General features: G+C 34.7%; 1 protein-coding gene across 3 annotated transcripts; it reads right to left on the bottom strand.

The window, feature by feature from the left end:
* Positions 1-7382: 7382 nt before the first annotated feature.
* Positions 7383-16879, bottom strand: LOC149568542 (CRAL-TRIO domain-containing protein YKL091C-like). 3 transcript variants are annotated; one of them, XM_089821442.1, is made up of 7 exons: positions 16648-16878; positions 13330-13588; positions 13111-13147; positions 12892-12997; positions 9303-9413; positions 8030-8188; positions 7383-7723 (listed from the first exon to the last, which is right to left on the bottom strand). In XM_089821442.1, the coding sequence occupies exons 1-6, from the start codon at positions 16786-16788 to the stop codon at positions 8048-8050; spliced, it is 795 nt and encodes a 264-aa protein (XP_089677568.1). In that variant the 5' UTR covers positions 16789-16878; the 3' UTR covers positions 7383-7723; positions 8030-8047. The 3 variants fall into 3 exon arrangements, with proteins under 3 accessions (XP_089677568.1, XP_089677567.1, XP_089677570.1); XM_089821441.1 differs by lacking the exon at positions 7383-7723 and having other exon boundaries at positions 7799-8188; positions 16648-16879; XM_089821444.1 differs by lacking the exon at positions 7383-7723 and having other exon boundaries at positions 7799-8188; positions 13330-13638; positions 16648-16786.
* Positions 16880-19343: the final 2464 nt, after the last annotated feature.

Below are 19343 nucleotides of genomic sequence, written 5' to 3'. Positions count from 1 at the left end.
TTTATATGGGTTGAAGGGCATCATAGGGTGACCTATGACACCTTTCGACCCATTCCATGATGACATATGTCCCTAGGGGTCCTAGGACCCCTAGGACATATTAGAATCATTCATATGGGTCAAAGAGGGTCACAAGATGACCTATGACCCCCTCGACCCATTACATAATGACATATGTCCTTAGGAGTCCTAGGACCCCTAGAGACATATTAGAATCGTTCATATGGGTTGAAGGGGGTCATAGGGTGACCTATGACCCCTTTCCACCCATTACATGACGACATATGTCCCTAGGGGTCTCATATTAGAATTGTTCATATGGGTTGAAGGGGGTCATAGGGTGACGTATGACCCCTTTCGACCCATTCCATGACGACATATGTCCCTAGGGGTCCTAGGACCCCTAAGGACATATTAGAATCGTTCATATGGGTTGAAGGGGGTCATAGGATGACCTATGACCCCCTTCGACCCATTATATGACAACATATGTCCCTAGGGGTCCTAAGACGCCTAGGGACATATTAGAATCATACATATGGGTTGAAGGGGGTCATAGGGTGACCTATGACCCCTTTTGACCCATTCCATTACGACATATGTCCCTAGGGGTCCTAGGACCCCTAGGGACATATTAGAATCGTTCATATGGGTCAAAAGGGGTCATAGGGGTCATTTCATGACGACATATGTCCCTAGCAGTCCTACTACCCCTAGGGACATATTAGAATCGTTCATATGGGTTGAAGGGGGTCATAGGGTGACCTATGACCCCCTTCGACCCATTCCATGATGACATATGTCCCTAGGGGTCTTAGGACCCTTAGGTACATATTAGAATCATTCATATAGATCGAAGGGGGTCATAGGGTGACCTATAACCCCCTTCAACACATTCCATGATGACATATGTCCCTAGGGACATATTAGAATCATTTATATGGGTCGAAGGGGGTCATAGGGTAACATATGACCCCTTTCAACCCATTCCATGATGACATATATGTCCCTAGGGGTCCTAGGTCCCCTAAGGACATATTAGAATCATTCATATGGGTCGAAGGGGGTCATAGGGTGACCTATGACCCCCTTCGACCCATTCCATGACAATATATGTCCCTAGGGGTCTGACCCCTAGGGACATATCATAATCGTTCATATGGGTCGAAGGGGGTCATCGGGTGACCTAGGACCCCTTTCGACACATTCCATGACAACATATGTCCCTAGGGGTCCTGGGACCCCTAGGGACATATTAGAATCATTCATATGGGTTGAAGGGGGTCATAGGGTGACCTATGACCCCTTTTGATCCATTCCATGATGACATGTCCTTAAGGGTCCTAGGAGCCCTAGGGACATATTAAATTCGTTCATATGGGTCGAAGGGGGTCATAGGGTGACCTATGACCTTTTTCGATCCATTACATGACAACATATGTCCCTAGGGGTAGGACCCCTAGGGACATATTAGAATCATTCATATGGGTTGAAGGGGGTCATTGGTCACATTCCATGACAATGTATATCCCTAGGACCCCTAGGGACATATGTTGTCATGAAATGCGTCGAAATGATGCATTTTATGATAATATTATATTTAATAATTAAATATAATATTGTATATTTTAATGTAATAATAATATATTATTATATTATATAACAATAATAATCATAAATGTTACTAGATTATAGATTTAATAATAATAATAACCATATATATGATTATAAATAATAATTTAGTCATATAATACTACTATATATATTTAATAATAATATATATATATCATATATATCACTATATTATATTTAGCTATAATAATAATAATTATATTTATAACTATATTATATTTAATAATAATAATCATACATATTACTATAATATAATAATTATTATAATAATATTAATGTCCACACTTTCCCGAAATAAATTTCCCTCTAAAATAGTCTAAAGTTTCCCTCTTAAATTTATTTCCTCTTAAATTTCTCTCCTTCCAAATTTTAAATTGAAAAGAATCCCCCCTCTCAAATTTCCCTCCAAATTGGTGTGGAAAATTGTAAAGCCTGATCGGATATCCGATTAGGCCTGGTATTTACCAAGCCTATTTGGTCAACCCAAAAAATGTGTTTGAGAAGGGTTTCAATGACACTCAAACTTGAGGTAGCCATCTGACAATGTTATTTTGATCGAAATTGAATGAAACAAAAAGGGGTTTTTTATATCACTCTCGAGATTCCATTGATATAATTGCTGTCAAATTATGAATTCAATAAGTATTTATTAGTTAATTTTCAATTAGTTAATTTTCAATGAAGATTATTGTAAAGTGTTGATTGACATACTAATTGAAAAATAGCTATAACTTTCAAACGATATAACATTTTTTAAATCCAAAAGTTACGTCACATTCTATACTTCGCCTAGTATAAGAAAAATAAAATAAAAATAAAATTTGGTAAAATTTTCTATTACTTAAGGTGGTCAAACATGAGAGTTTTTTTTTTTCGAAAAAGTTTTAGTAGAAAATTTATATTTAATTATTTATTTGGAATAAAAATACCCAAAAATATGCATCACATCCAGCATGAGTCTACTTTTTATATCTATAATTATATTTAAAAAATATTATCATTTGATTTTGATTAAGGTGGTTAGACATACACCTACTTTTTATTTTTGCCCTGAAATTTTCGTAGTACTGCACTAAAATCCAAACTTTTGACCAATCAATTTTTTTTCTCCAAATAAGGCCTAGTAGTTTATAAACTACATTCAATTTCCTACGGATTATTTTCTTACAACTTTTTGATATAAAGTCCATAACCACTTTAAAATTATGTGTCAAGTTGACATAACCTTGATTTGCTGATTTTTAACTGCCACTTAAGGCCATAGTTTGGTACACCATGATCTTGCACATACCCATCAAAATTATTTTTAGAACAAAAGAGTTGTTCAACATCAAAGAGATCCCTAAGATCAAACAACTCTAATACCATGTTAAAATGTGACTACTGCAAATATTATTGTCTAAATGTATGTAAAATAGATTCAATAGTAATATATAGTGAATATCAAGGTATAATTTGAGAATTCCAAATAAAGCAAAGCAATTATTAGTTTTGATGCTTTGTCTCTTGGATTCAATCCATGCAGGTATTCATACTAAGAGCCACATAATGAGTGAACATGACTATTCATTATGTGTCTCTTGGTGAAGAGGCATGAAGTCACCTATTAACACTCCAACATACCCTTTCCTAATCAGGTATGTTTACTAAATAAACGAGTCTTATTGCGACCTCTGATTTAGATAGGATGATGGAACATAAACTTGATCCAATACATGGTTGATATTTTGCAAGGAAGTATTGCATGATCTCCAAGAGAGGTATAATATGAATGTACAAATTTGTATACTCAAATTATTATAATAGTTTCAGATAATCAAAAGGATAATTTCGTGTAATATTAATGGTAAGATAAATACATGCATAGTTGACATAATTTGTATCTCACCGACACTATCATATCTCAACAAACTCAAATACTTTCCCCACCAACTTCCACAAGTTATAACATGCAATGGAAATAATAATGCAAAAACAAATTATATCAAGAATCCACACATGCAACACTTTAACACGAATATTTTTCATGTGGAAACCCTTGGTCTTTAAGAAAAATCACAATGAGAATCAACACCCAAGAATTCTCACTACGACAATAATAAGTCACCTTGTTAGGAGCATTACATCCACCTGATTAAGAGTATATCTGGTCTAGAGTATTTAGTCTTCTTAGGAGCTCAAAATAAAGATATATTAGGATTTCCCTGGTTAAAGAATTAAAACTCTTTTTAAGAGTCACCTTATCAGAGGATAATTTTATCTTCAAATTTGTTAGAATCATGCAGAGAAGGTTAAGAGTGACCCTATGAACCTACTGTATAACAGATCCAATAAGTTCCTAACCAATGCTTTGCTCTTTATAACTCTACTAACACATTGTACTACTACCACAATAGCAAATATCACAAGCAATTCAAATTTCATGAATGAGCACTAAAACCTTGAATTATGTGCCTTTGACGTCTCCCGATTACAACTAATCACTTTAACTTTTCAAGAAGCAACATTATATTCATCGATTTGCCAAATGTATAGAAGTATACTTTGAAGGTTAACTGTTTTTCACTCTATGACCTACAGTCTTCATCGAATCTTCACCTTTCCTGAATTTCCAGTATATAGTCTTTCACAGACCAATTCAAATACCTATGATAACATAACCTGTAAGTCAATCATCATAATTCATCTACCATACTAATGACCATCCACATTACTACAATTGTCTGTGTTTTACCTAGTACGCTCTACACTCATCAATTATGTCCATTTGACCAATCTGTTCACCTGTTTAGCTGATCTATGACCTGTAAATCATCTGCCTGTCAATAATGACAACATAAGAATGATGATCCAACCAATCTGATTAATCCCACCATGTAGATATCATCATCATGCCAACGGAATATAGAAGTGTGACAATAGAGTGTTGAGCAGGAGAACAGTAGCAACAACTCCATGAAATGGGTTAGTTCCAGACTGTACCATGCAACTCCAGAAAGATCAATCATACACAACAGTTCCAATAGTTCTAAATGATACTCTGCAGCTATAAACAGGGCAGTCATTTGCAAGTGTAATAAAACTGTTTTTATACATTTTGTAATCGCTATATGAAAATTCTTGCAAATGATATTTTGTAATAAATAGAAAATATGCTTTATGTGTATTAATGAGTCTGGTTCTCCTCCATTGGTCTCCGTAATGTGTCTTGGTTGGATTTTATTTCCATCATTATTGTATTGCCATCCATTAACAAGGTCTCAAAAGGACTCAGTTTCCACTCATATCAGAAGGTAGTTTATGAAGAGCCTTTCGACATGCTTTGGACATTTATTTGGCAGCTTCAGGCCAGAAAGTTAATGAGCACATATCTTCCAGTTACTTTTTTAACACTCCTGATTCTATTCAGCACAGGATTGTTGGTATCTTACGGTTTCAAATAAGATCACTTCCTTTGACTTATCTTGGCATTCCTATTGCTGTTTCCAAGCAGCCACGTCTCTTCTGGCAAAATTTGATTACCAAGCTTCAGGATAAGGTAAATCATTGGACTCATAGATGGCTTTCTACTGTTGCCTGGGTTACTCTTCTTCAAGCTGTTATCCAAGTTCTCCCTACTTATAAAAGCATGGTTCACGCTGCATCTATTTACTTTCTCAAGGAGTTTGATGCTCTTTCTTGACAATTCCTTTGGAGTGGTAATTTGCGTAGTACTAAATGGAGCTTGGTTAATTGGGCAACTGTTTGTAGGCCTAAAAAGGAGGGTGGTCTTGGTCTTCGATCTGCTCTATTGAGTAGTCAAGCTTTGGCTGCTAAACTTTATTGGCGATGGTGCTCTGGACAATATCAACTTTGGGCTCGTATTATCACTCATAAATATTTTCATGGTGCTGATCCTTGCTTTGTTTTCGCACTTCCTCTTGAAGGTCGTGGCTCAATGGTTTAGCATACTTTGAAGACAGGTGCGATGTTGGTGAAGAGGGGTCTGTTCTGGATATGTAAAGGAGGTTCTTAGGCTTTGTTTTGGTTTAATGCTTGGGATGGGGATGGATTCCCTTCCATTTTATCCATATACCCTCATCTTTAGCCTCTTTGTGACTCTTTTCTTGCCACTGGATGGGATAAAGTGGCTCATTACAAGACTCCTTATCAATTGGGACCTGTTGTTAGTTACAGATGGAAGCATTCTTCTGATTGGCCCCCTGGAGGTACAGACATGGATCGTCAGGAGCTTTCTCAAATTCTGGCCTCTAGAGAGTGTTCTTCTTTGCTTGGTCTAGATGTTTTGGCTTGGGGCGGTACCTTGTCTGGTAAATATCATGTCTCTGCTGGGTATAAGGAGATAACTAGACAATTATTTGGGGATACTGAGGTCCCTTGGTGGAAGCAAGTTTGGAATAAAGTTTGGTAATGGAGAGGAGTCTGTCTCCCATCTGTTCTTCCATTGCTCCTATTCTACTCAGATATGGCACCTTTGGTGGAGCGCTTGGGGTTGCTCTTGTCGGCATGCTTCCTCTTTGCCTGAGTTCTGGGCCCGCTTGGATAGTGCTCCCTCCAAGTCTTCTTCTCTCCATGCTGCTTGGATTGCTGGCCCATCTTTCATGCTTTGGCATATCTGGTTGGAGAGTAATCGTCGCATATTCCAAGATGTTCGGCTTGGTGTTTTGCATCTTTGGTGGAAAATATCACATTCTCTTCAGGAAACTATTCTTGTGAAGTGTGAGCTTGATGGGGGTATGGATCCGGTTGATCTTGCTATCTGTAATCGCCTCAATTTTCATCTTCAGGATGGGGCTGCAACTCATAGATTTCCTTCTATGTCCAGGCAGCTTCACCATCAGAGGAAGGGTCGGGTTAACCGGGATGGGCACTGGACTCCTCCTCCTTGTGGAGTTCTGAAAATTAACACTGATGGTTCTTCCCGTGGGAATTCTGGTCCGGCTGGTATTGGCAGAGTGGCTCGTTGTAGTTCTGGAGATGTTAATTTTTTCTTCTCAGTTCATAAGGGTGATTATACTAACAATCTCATGGAAGCTCAGGCTATTTTATATGCTGTGGAACGGTGTTGCTTGCGGGGATGGAGTAAGATTATCTGTGAGTCTGATTCCCAGGTGGTGGTGAACATGCTTTCTTCGCAAGAACTTGAGGATGTTAGTTGGCAGCTGGCCACTGTTGTTAAGCAGATTATTTTCTTCTCTTCCTTTTTTCAGTTCATTAGGTTCACGTATATTCCTCGTGAATGGAATAGAACTGCTGATTGTTTAGCCAAATGGGCTTCTAGTCATGATCCAAGTTGGAATATTAGGGATAGGAGGCAACTGTCCTTTGAGATGGTGCAAGTATTTGATGATCTTGTTGCTCAGGATCGAGCTCCTTGTTGAGCTCTCCTTCTTGTATTCCTTTCTGTCTTAATAAAATTTTACCCCTCTTTTTGCTTGTTTCCTTCGCAAGCTTTGACAGTGTATATTATAATTATCTAATCCTCTATCACAGAACATAAGTTTTCAAGTAATAGTTCACTTATTTAGAATACTGACATGAATGTCGGTAATCAATTGACGAAAGACAACTAGGCTCTTAAACATGAAGAGCTTATAAAGTCTAATGCGGCTCCAATGGGTGGGTCAAAAAGCAACAGTGCAATTGAAATAAGTTATTGCGAAACACAAACAATAAGAGTAGGCATTTGGAAGAAACTGATCTGTTATGAACATGAAATGCAATGAAAAACCTAAGAAAATGCACTTCCATACGAAGGAAAGGACTTTGTTAATTTTTTCAAAAATTAGAAAAAACACTGTAAAGGAAGTGCATTTTCGTGGCTGTATAGCCACGGACGTCACATGACTAATTCTAAAGCGCAATCCTCTTTACATATACTGAGACCAATTACAGGGTACAATAAATACACCCTGTACTTTTGTGATTCAATTGAAAACCCGTGGTGTACGAATTTGTTCTCTCCAGAAACAGTGCACACAAGTATTTCTGTTTCATGTTCTAAGCATTTTTCTGCCACATGTTAAAGAACCCAACAGAAATGTGTAGTACAGCTCCTCTGTTCTGCATTTATTATTTTTCCTCGGCTATTCTGCCAACGAGACAAAATCATTGAGTAATGCATCTCAACAACCGTCACATGTTAAAGAGACCTCTTACCAAAATATATATAAAGATTGGAGTTAATGTTATTTGAAATTTTTGAGCATAACATGTCAACAAATGATACAAAAAATATGCTCATATATGGATAGGACAAATGGGGTTGCAAGACAACCAGTTGGCATTCATGATTTAAGTGGACATTTCCTATTACAAGGTCGGCTATATACCACCATTTACATCTCAGGTACAAAGTGAAAAGCTATGAGCGTTCTGTTACCAGATAGTGTCAAACCTTGACATAGAACGTCTTTTAGTTTGCCGGAAAATTTGGTACAACTGCATCCTGAACTGGTACTAAAGGCAGTTTACCGCCATAAATTTCAGGCAGTTGGCTTTCATCAATATCCATCAATAGAGTTGTTTTTATGTCCTTGTTCTCAACTATCGACACCTGAAGGAAAACGGGAAACATCAATTTATGAACCTTTTTTCTTTAACTAAGTTTATTATAGAATTGAAAATGGAAGCATCCCAAACAAAACAAATAACTGCATTGCTAATGGAAAGACCAAGTGGATTAATCATTTATGTAAGAACTTCGGGATAACTAAACATGCCAGATTTCTTTCTATGGCGTCCCCCTGATGGTAAAATGTAGGTCCCGGTTCAACAAGATAGTTTTAATGAAGGAAAATCAATTACTCTCTATAAACAATGTCAAGACTAGCTCATCATGAAACACATTTCTATTTACTTCCTACTCTTTTCTTATATATGCATTGGAGATTTGTGCATTTCATCAAATGTAATTTATAAATTAAGTAGTTATATGATATACAACCTGCATTTAGGATATTTCCTTGATATATTAAGATCAATTAACATGCAACTCATAATAAGAACCTCCAAAAGACGAGACTTCGATGTAAAACAAACTGGAGATGGTCACACTTTTCCTATGAAATAGTCTCATTTTCGTTACCGTATTCATGCATTCAAAATTAGGGCACATCAAAAACTTGTCTCATCTTCAACACATAGGAAGACTTAGCAAAATTGCTATTAATGTCACTAGAATATAATCCTGATGCTTCATCTATTTACCAATTAGATCAACATTATCTAATGTTAATGAATCTTGCAGTATTTCATTCAGGATCAGCAATAGCACTGAGAAATAAACACAACAAAAGAAGGCTGTTATCTAATATTTTAAAGACGCTCACTTAGAAAGTTTGTATCAAACATTGTGGGTAAGTTTGTATCAAACATTGTGGGTATAACCTGAAAGTCTGGAAAGGTATTTATAAAATTTAGGATAGTCATCTTGTCATAACATGTCCATGTACAGGGCTTAGATGTAATTAACTTCATTTATGTTAATGCAAAACACAATCTTGCCAAAATGAGTTGTAATTATTCAAGTTACTAATGCTAATGAAAGTTCATTTGTCTTTACGGCTTTTGTTCACAACTTTATATGTTTAGAGCACTAATGAGAGAGAATTCCTTCAAGCAATACAATGTTCAAAATGTGATCTGCATAGTTTTAGGATATGAAGTACCTTTTCTTTTGACTTTTTGTCAACTAAAGGACCTACTATGCTCCATGCTGCCCAGAATATGTATGGAAAATGAATGAAGTACAGCTTCCCTAAGCGCTCTGGATAGTAATTCTGTCACATTTAAGGTGCATTAGATTGGAATCAAGTAATGACTTCAATTATATCTTCACGTTGTTCTTAACTTTCTATGCTTTAATACCATGATCAATAAAAATTCAGTTATATCAGGGCTAGAGAAAACATATGATACAAGCAAGCAAAATATAAACTTATACATCAATAAAAATTCAAGGGAAACAGGGTATCCATTCTTTAGTGCTTCCATTTTCACGTTTGAATAGAAAAATAATCTTTATGCAAGTTTTTGTAAATAGAGATTGTATACATGTCACTTGAATTTAATTTTTGAATGATGAAACTTTGTCTTCAAATTTCTTTGTCAATTATCTTAATATACATCTAGAAAACATTTCATGCACTAGCAAGATGGCTTGCAATACCCTTAATTCTGATTCTCCATGTCTAGTGTCCATTAAAATTTTATCAAGCCTGTGGTAATTCATGGCTACAATATTCGAGATGCACAAGAAGGTATAAAACAATTGAAACTAACAGCAACATGTATCTGCAAGTAAAGATACACGGATATGATATACTTCAACATAGAGCACATTTAATAAATCTAAAATTGATGGTCGCAGCATGCATATCATACAGCTAAACAAACCAGTCCTAGGTGCATGACACATAACCTTTATGTGATGCCATCTATCACGTTTACAAATTTTTGTTGACAAAAATATCCCATAAATAACAAGAAATTGTTAGATTGGCAATCTAAATTTTAAATAGAGGGATTACCTAATGCACAAGGAGAAGGCCATATTGAAAACTCAACACTGATGTAAAGCCACCTACAACAGGAGCTATGAAATGCAATGACGATGGGATATGACTAGGTCATCAAAACCTCTGCAATATCATCAATTATCTTGAGCCAAACAAGTTTCGGATGTCTCTAAGAATCCCACATGTGGGATTCTCATTTGAAGAGCATGCCCAAACTAAGACCGTGGAGAAGAAAAGAATTGAGATGCAACGAAAACTCTACAAGATAAATTATTCTAATGTAAAGAGCTGCAATTTGACAAATTTGTAAACATGAATTTAAAGACCAAAGAAGCAAAGGTGACAGAAGGAGGTTATGGTCAGTACGTTAACTGTGTATTATAAACCTTCGATGTGCATATTTGGTGCATAGCATGGCCACGGGTGTTAACAGATAGGGAAATTGATTACGAGGCACAATGAAGGTATTTTCAAAATGCTCTGAACAAGACAGCTGTGTGCCTAAGCTTACCATATGTCGCCAGGCTCTGTAAAATTCTGAAAGAACTAAATAAAGATAATATGAGATGGTGTTGGAACTAAGTGTCTTTTAGTTATCTAACCAAGGTATGTATGATTTCAAAAACCATTGCTTAGATTGGTGTATATGAAGAAGAGGAGACAAGTCTTAGTGGTTTGGAAGAAGAATCTTTTAATAAAGACAACTGTGGAAGAAGAAAAAATTAAAGACATGGGATTTAAATTGCAAGGAGAGGCCATGGAAGAGGAAGAAATGTTAAAAAGTCAAGAGAGCCGACCATTATATAGATTTGTCCACAAAGACAATGTTACAGATATTATTATCAGGTGCTACACTCAGTTTGGTCTCCTTGATTTACAAAGACTAAATAAGAAACCTGGCATGAATGGTTAAACCTGTCGTCAAGAGTGACCTATTCATCCACATCTAGCAGTGTCATTGCCACAGCAAATGATAAATATGTCAAAAATACACCATGTCAATAGACCTTTAAGATATTGCTCAGACTAAACCATTTGTCTACCATAAGGTATTAAGAGTGTCTATAGTGATGACCGAGATGGCAGGTCCCTCCACATTTGCATACTCTTGTATCATATTCTCCAATATGAACTTCTCTTGGCTTCCTCCTCAATCGTTGAGTAGTTCATTTGTTGTGGATAAAATAGCTACTCCACCAACCGAATGTAGAAGTATATCATATTGTCCAGTATTTACCTCCAGAATTTGTTTCTTCCTCTTTGGCCAAAGCATATTCACAACTCATTTCCATTACATTAAAATTGAGAAAATAAATGATTGCTTGGTAGAAGAAGAAAACCATGAGGAAAAGGGGCGTCAGAGTTTTTTTTAAAAAAGACAGCTATATGCATGAATCAGGGAATTGGAGAAAAGCTGGCTACCCAAACTTCGTGAAATACTACGAAGAACCAAGGCCATACTTATTCCCACTTGACAAGCTGGGACCAAGAATGTTGATCCATGAAGATGAGTCCATACATAACAATGTCAACCTCTTAAGAAACCTTCGGATGGAGGCACATGAGGCTATAATTTGTTGGTGCATATCAGAACTATAAGGGAAATCTAGCAAAGGAAACTTAAAGAGGGTTTTAAGCAGCATAAGTACATTATCAAGAGATAATTGTTTGATAGGCAACGTTAGGAAAGCAAGCATAATATGTTTACAATGAATATTTTATGTTAAAATTGTGCAGATATATAGAGGATCCTTGTGTGTTCCTCTATGCCCCAAGGTAGCCTTGACATCCTCCATTAGAATGAATAGCATCCCACGGAGGCTTGGACAGATCACAAAAGTGTCAAAGACTCTTATGGGGCCCAGACATCCGCCACATAAAGCATCTCAAGGTTAACTAGATATTCTCTACAAGGGCCAGTAAAAACATGAGGGCATCCATGTGCCTCGGTGCTCAAGAAATGCCTAGGCATCCATCCATTTTGAAAGAACTTGTTGTGCAGTCCAACAGGGGATGGCCCTGAAACTTCTTCCCAGTATCCTCTCCGTTTTAAAAAGATTTATTTTGGAGATGCCCTTGCACTAGTATCCAATCATTGGAATTCCCTTGCTACTACTGTACGAAATTATTTCAATTAACAAAGACAACAAATTGTGGAGATGTTACTATTTTGTACCCAATTTGCATTGATTCCAGTCTGTTTTTCTTGTGTATTCATTTATTGACTCATTGAATTTTTAAAAAAAAATGTATTTCTCATTGAATCTAAGTAAATTTTTATATTGCCAACTTCATTGCTAAGTTTGTTTTAACAGACCTGATGAATTTTTTTGATTTTTGCAATTTTAACAATTTTTTCAACTACGAATACATCCATCCCTCCACAAATTGTTTATCGTACCATGTATGCAAAAACCTTTTACTTGATTTGATGAACCAATTTGTCTTGGCTAGAGATGGTCAAACTCAACGGAGACATTTGAAATTGGGTCATAATTGTGAAGTCTCACTGGTTTACTGCTAGACCACTGTGATTAAAATAAGAAAATATAGAATTGGTAAAACACAAACGAAGCAACAAATACATGGTTTACACCCCCTAAATTTACAAATGCGTGCATTTATCCTAAAAGCACGAGTTTACACCCCCTAAATTTACAAATGCGTGCATTTATCCTAAAAGCACGAGAGCACTTTTAAAACTTAAGTTTCGATATAAAACAATTACAGATGATACAACCTGCAAGATTTCAAGGAGTGCGAGGTATCCACGAATGTCAACATGCTTGTATGTCCATCCTTCAAGATCTATTATGATGGAAAACTTTTCTTGACTGCTTGATGTTCTATGGTAATTGCAAAAACGACAGTAATATATTAAATATTAATGAAAAAAAGCATAATTGAGCATAGAGATTATTTATGTTGACCTTAAAATAATAAACAAATAGAAGAATACCTGTAAGCCATTTTATCGAATATATAGACAAAGTAACCTGCACAATAGTCACAAACAAATTATGATTATGCGGAACTAATAAATTATCAAATGAGTACAGCCTTCATGCAGATGATCATGGGATAAATTCTATTAGATTTGTTTTAACCAATATTTGATAGTGTATGATTTTCGCATGCAGCCTACTCATATTAGCAGGATTTGAAAATTTTGACCTACGTTTTGTGTCTTCAAGAGTCTTATGGCAGGGCTTGTGCCTTTTTAAAATGACAACTGCAATTGGCCTTCCTTTTTTGTCAAATCCTTGCATACAGACCATGTTCTTCTTCAGCTCATTTGTGATCTGCGTTTCCGAGATATAACCTTGGGGTACAAAAGTCTCTCTCCATTTCCTATACTTCATATATAACTCAGAAGCATGTTGGACGTTAGATTCCCGAGCAATTAAGAAACGCCGAAGAGTAGCATCATCTGCTACCTGGATGGAAGTTTGAAGTATTAGAGACATGAGTGATGTTTGAGATTAATCTGTAAAAGTACAATAAACAATACTGAGGAACAGAAACGATCGAAAGCGAGTTTAGACGTACCAATAAAAACATCCAATTAAATCCACATAAGGCTGAATTTTTTTTTGTATTAAACAGATAAATGTGGAAAACTTATTAGATAGCAAAGATGACACTCTTAATACTATGGTAGAACTGTAATAAAGCAAACAACCCAGATGACAATTCATTTGTGACAATTGGCATGGCACCAGAGATTCGATAGCTTTGAAAATGATTATTTCATATATTCCAAGCGAATTCAGCATGTTATTTATAGCTTTATAAATATCTTGCATCTATAGCTTGTTTTATCCCGATGGTATACATGTGACCAAATACCATCGGAATCAGAGGTTAGTGTCACGGAGAAGAAATATCTGGCAATTTTTATCCTGAATCATAGTAAGTTTAGGATGTGGGTATCCTTCCCACTAATTGCATGTTCGACTGACCTTTTTTCTTTTTAAATTAGGAAAATATGTCAAATTTTTTCAAAAAAACTCAGTCTGTATTCCTGTTGATTTCAATGGTTAAAAGAAGAAAACGATATCAAATCTTTAAAAAATCAATACGTCTTCTCAGATCTGAAGAAAAAAATGATTTTTTTTTTTTTTTTTTTTGACTTAAGTGCACTTTGTCTAGAAGGATAGCCTGTGCCTTAAGTTTACTTCTTGTCTAAAATAGAAAGTTTAGTTCATAAGTTATCTAAACAAAAAGTTTTCCTATAACAGTAAACTGTAATAATTCTCAGATAAGTTTTATATTACATTAATAGATATTGGTAAGTTAATAATTGAAGTCTTGCAATGGTATTCAATACTGTCAGAACTTAAACTTGTTGCATGTTTTATATTACATTAATAGATATTGGTAAATTAATAATTAAAGTCTTGCAATGGTATTCAATACTGTCAGAACTTAAACTTGTTGCATTTACGAAGCAATCCAAATTCTGCATTCATCTAGATTTGTACTATCATCATTTTATATGAAAAGAATGTTAAAATCTACGACTTTGGGCATCCAAGTAGTAATCGCTAAATTTTTCATATCATTCTATAGCTTGAAAGATTTTAGACACACTGCAGTTGATTACCCCAAAAGTCAATTAAATAGATCATTTTTTTTCTTTGGTGATAGGCAGAAGTCTTGATTATTTATTATTCATTTATTATTATTGTGTGTTAATAGCAAAAAGATTCAAACCCAAGATCTACCTGATGAAAGGCTCACAATTTACAGATGACTATGACTAGGCTCTTGCCTTAATTAAATAGACCATATTGAAAGGTTATTTTTTATGGAAAAAGCTTCTCTTACAGAGTCCAGATTTCCGTGCCATTTAGTCTTGGGCATTTGGCTAATCAAGAAGTGGAACGTGGTAAATTAAGAGCGAAGGGGCAAAATAGAATTCAGGAGATATTGAATCTTTCACGGGGATAAAAAATTGGAGATGTAACATATCCATGGGACAACATCCTTGGTAATTTAATTTGCCGATATAAAATGTAGGTCAACTTTTATGTCAGCCAACGTCAGTGCAGCGATCCCTTTCGATCCATTAAAATGATCTCCTTAAACAATTAGACCTCAACAACTTTGAAAATTCATTAAGAGTGTTATCCCCTGTTTTGGACTCGTGCTTCTATTTTTAAGCAAAAAGTGATCTTGAGCAGGAAATAACATTTTACCCTTGGGCACAAAAGGGAGGCTTAAATTATGCAGCGGCAGCCACAACTTATATTATGTTGGCATATCCCATCTTACCTCCATATTTTTCTTTATGTTTATGTTTAAATTTCCCTGTAAATTTATTGTGACAGTAGAAAATAGGCAGGAGACAAGAGAAAATCCTGAGATCAACACCTCAAAGCAAGATTTCTATGTTTCCTAAACAATATCTCACACAGAAAATGCAACAAAAGCTTTACACAGAACTACCCTATAATTATCTGCCACGAGTTGGATGGGATCCAGGTCTATGGAAAATGACCTTATTCCTGGTTTGAGACAGGTTCCATTGAATTGAGAAAAAAATCGGCTACAGAATAAAACTGAACTTTTCCTCCAAAGTTGAAGCTCTACGAGGATGTTTAAGAGCAGGAAGCACCTTTACAAGTTCTAAATTTTTTTAAATTACTGGAAAGGGTGCTAAATTTTCTCCAAACACCAGATTAAGATAGACCAGTCCCTATTTGTGATGAGATGATAACATTTGACTTTGTTTTTGTTTATTTGGGCTGGTATATTGTATAGAATTACCATTCATTTAGCTGGTTAGGTTTGGTATAAATTTCTACGAATAATCAACATCTACAATTGCTATTGAAATTTCTTTATTCTCAATATATTTTTAAAAATATTTAAATTAGAACAATTATTATTTTTTCAATTCATGCACTCTTCTTCTCCGGAGAATTTTACCTCACTGTCTGAACTCATACATTTAATTGAATTCCTATATTATAATCAAAGCTTTAACTGCATTTAAAAATTTAAATATGGTCAAACTTTTGTCGGCTTTAATTGATAATTCATGAACCCTTTCTTCCAAAGTTCTTCAGCTTACACATTACAAAAGTCATTTTCCACATTTATAGTGAAAAAATCTTCAGTATTCACCGCTCGAAATCGTACATTAGAATCAGATATCTACACTATATTCAAAGCTTTAACTGCAATTGAAAGTTTAAATGTGATCATCATCTTATCCGCTTTAACTGAGAAATTCAAATTCCAGAAAGACTTTCCCACATTGTGCAAGCAAATTGCAAGAAAAATATATGTAAAAAGTTTGTGAGAGATCAAAACAGGAAATTATAAAGATACAATTGACTGTAAATGCGACTGCAATTTCCAAGATTTAAGCACCAAACTTTCTGCGATAAACTTTTATAAGATTCTCAGATTACATCTTAAGCCTGTAACTAAGATGCAAGATAAACTGAAAACAAAAATTTAAAGACGTAATTGAAGAATTAAAAACCTTGGATGAAGGATGATTCTTCTCAATAATTTCCCGCATCGACATTATTTTAACTCGATCGGCGTCAGAGATGTAATGGCATTCATCCGGTTTTCCCTTGCCTTTCGTTCCATTCTGACTAGAAGCGCTTCGCAAGTCCATTTCCTTCAAACAAAGAAAATGAAAACAGAGGCAAAAGTTGAAATCGAAGATTCAAGCATTACAATTTAAACAATTTGTAAGAGCCGGCAGTTGGACCTACAGATTTAAAATAGTGAACACAGAGTAGACTTTAATTTTTTATTCCCAGTCAAAGCAAATGGCATCTGGAGAGGTTTTTGTCTCCTTGTGAATTTCAATTCCTTGTGCACATGTCAAATCAAATCATGAAGAGATTTTTATTGATTTTGCGCATTTTCCACAGATTTGGCGTCGAGTCGTTTGAGTAGGTTTGCCGAAATGGACATGCATTGAATTTTTTGGTTTATTCCACTTCTCAGATGCTTCTGGTTTGAAAGAGCATTTCAATATAATTGAATAATGTAGTGCAGAGTGGAATCACGGTTTTCCCACATGTTAGTGTTTTTTCTTATATTGGATGGAATAGGGGGAAGTCTTAGTGGTGCTTATAGTTAATTTAAAATATATATTAGACTTGGCAAATTTTTATATAGATTTTTAATAGTTTTTAAAATATATTATTTAGGATTCTTGTTTTTAAAAAATATATTAGATTTTGACAAATTTTCTTTGGTTTTCTTTGTATATGATTTGAGTATAATATAATTATTGTTTTAATTTTATGAATATTAATAAATAGATTGAGATTCATTATGTACATAAAGGTTTAAAAATTTCATTGTGAGTTCATCTTTGATACATATTTTATATTTTCTCCTCAATTATTCATTTTGAATACTAAAAAGTTTTCACGGGTAATCCAATAATCTAATACTCGTGTACATAAGTTCCAACAATTATGAACTATTGATACCAATGAGTTGCAAATATTTTTTAATCACTAGTTTATTTCCAAATATTAGGTATACTAGTAGGTGTCTATTATCCCACTAAATGACTTTTTAGTTAGCTTTTAATTAACATAATCCATGAATGGTTATTGGAAGACTAACAATATTTGGACCCTTCCCCTTTATGTGTTCAATATCATGGTCAATCTTATGTGATCTTCTTCCCAAGATTAGCTCACTATCTATTCATATAACGGGTACAATTATTTGGGATATTTGAGACTTTAATATTTTTTTATTGGGTCAACTATCAAAACTTCACAAGCTTGTTTTATATAAATAGCAAGTTCAAGAGATTTGTGGTTTTTGTTAAGTTTTTGGTTCCTCTAAGACTATTGATTTACTACATTGCTTTTTAGTGGACTTCTAATTAGGAAAATCTAATGGAGGAATATTAGATGGTTTGATAATATTTGATTATTTAATACTCTTAATTAAGTCAACTAATGAAGTTCTAGAAGCTTATTTGATATAAAAACCTAGCTCAAGGGATTTGTGCTATTGGTTACAGATTCGGTCCAATTGATTTACTTATGAAGCTATGTGCACTTATTAAATATATTCTTACAAAGACTAGTTGTACATGATAAGCATCTTTTTTTGTTGCTTTCTTTTTAAAAAGATTAATTTTAGAAAAGAAAATTGAATATGACTTCTAACATAAAATTGAGATGTAGATTTCAAGGAAATGGAGTCAAACTTAAGTTCTCAAATGTAGAGACGTATAGACAAGAATGCTCAAATTTTGGCTTGGAAAATAAAAGCTTACAAGTTTGAATAGATTAAACTATTTAAGTATTTAATAATCATAATGCACATACTAAACTTTAAATACATGTTTTGGGATTCTTGAAGAAATTTAATAATCTTATATTTTATCATTCCTTATTACATTTTAACACTGAAGTAGACTAGTTAGCTAATAGAGGAGTGGATGGAGAGGATTTTCTCCTAGTAACAACTCATCCTACTCACATGGAAGCATCATAGCTTAAAGGGATACCTATCCCCCCCCCAAACCTTTAAATCATTTCGGTATTATTTTCCTATATTTTTAGAAAAAAATAGAACTTCTCTAATTTTATTGAATATCTTCTATACTAGTAGCACTTTTAAAGAATAAAATTTGGCCTACTATTATAATTATGTTACTTTCACCTAGCTTTGCTCACATTTGTTCAAAATTAGTAGATGATGTTGCTGCACCTCCCTTTCTAGATCTTTTTTGTGTCTCAAAAAGAGTATTTAATACTCGATTCTAGGTCTCTTTCTGTCACTCTCGTCAAAAATTTGCTAGGATGTGAGTTGTTTAGGTTTAATATGGATTTGGCCATCTGTTTGTATCATGCTCTAGAGGTCTGCATGATGGCTTTTAGAGGTAATGTCAAGCTTGAGAGATGAAATTTGAATCCAGTAGATGACATGTCAAGGATGGCCATAAGTAGAGTGCTAGGTGAAGGGGTCTTCAACAATATTACACCTCGAGAACCAATAGTAATGTCTTAGGTTCCTTTATTAGTTGCTTAGTGAGGTCCAAGGTTGGGAAAGAGAAGATCATATGGCTTTGCTAGAATATCTTCAATCCAGTATGGATAGAGGGTTTAGAACATGTGGTCCTTAGCATTGATAAAAAATTGAGGGTTCGACTACCTGAAGTCTACATGTCCCATCCACCTGAGAATCTGG

This window comes from Cupressus sempervirens, chromosome 3 (assembly GCF_028749045.1).
Source record: "Cupressus sempervirens isolate cs-2001-9-10 chromosome 3, ASM2874904v1, whole genome shotgun sequence".
Classification (NCBI taxonomy): domain Eukaryota; kingdom Viridiplantae; phylum Streptophyta; class Pinopsida; order Cupressales; family Cupressaceae; genus Cupressus; species Cupressus sempervirens.
The sequence above is the reverse complement of the archived record's forward strand: the minus strand, read 5'-3'. Positions and strand labels throughout refer to the sequence as shown.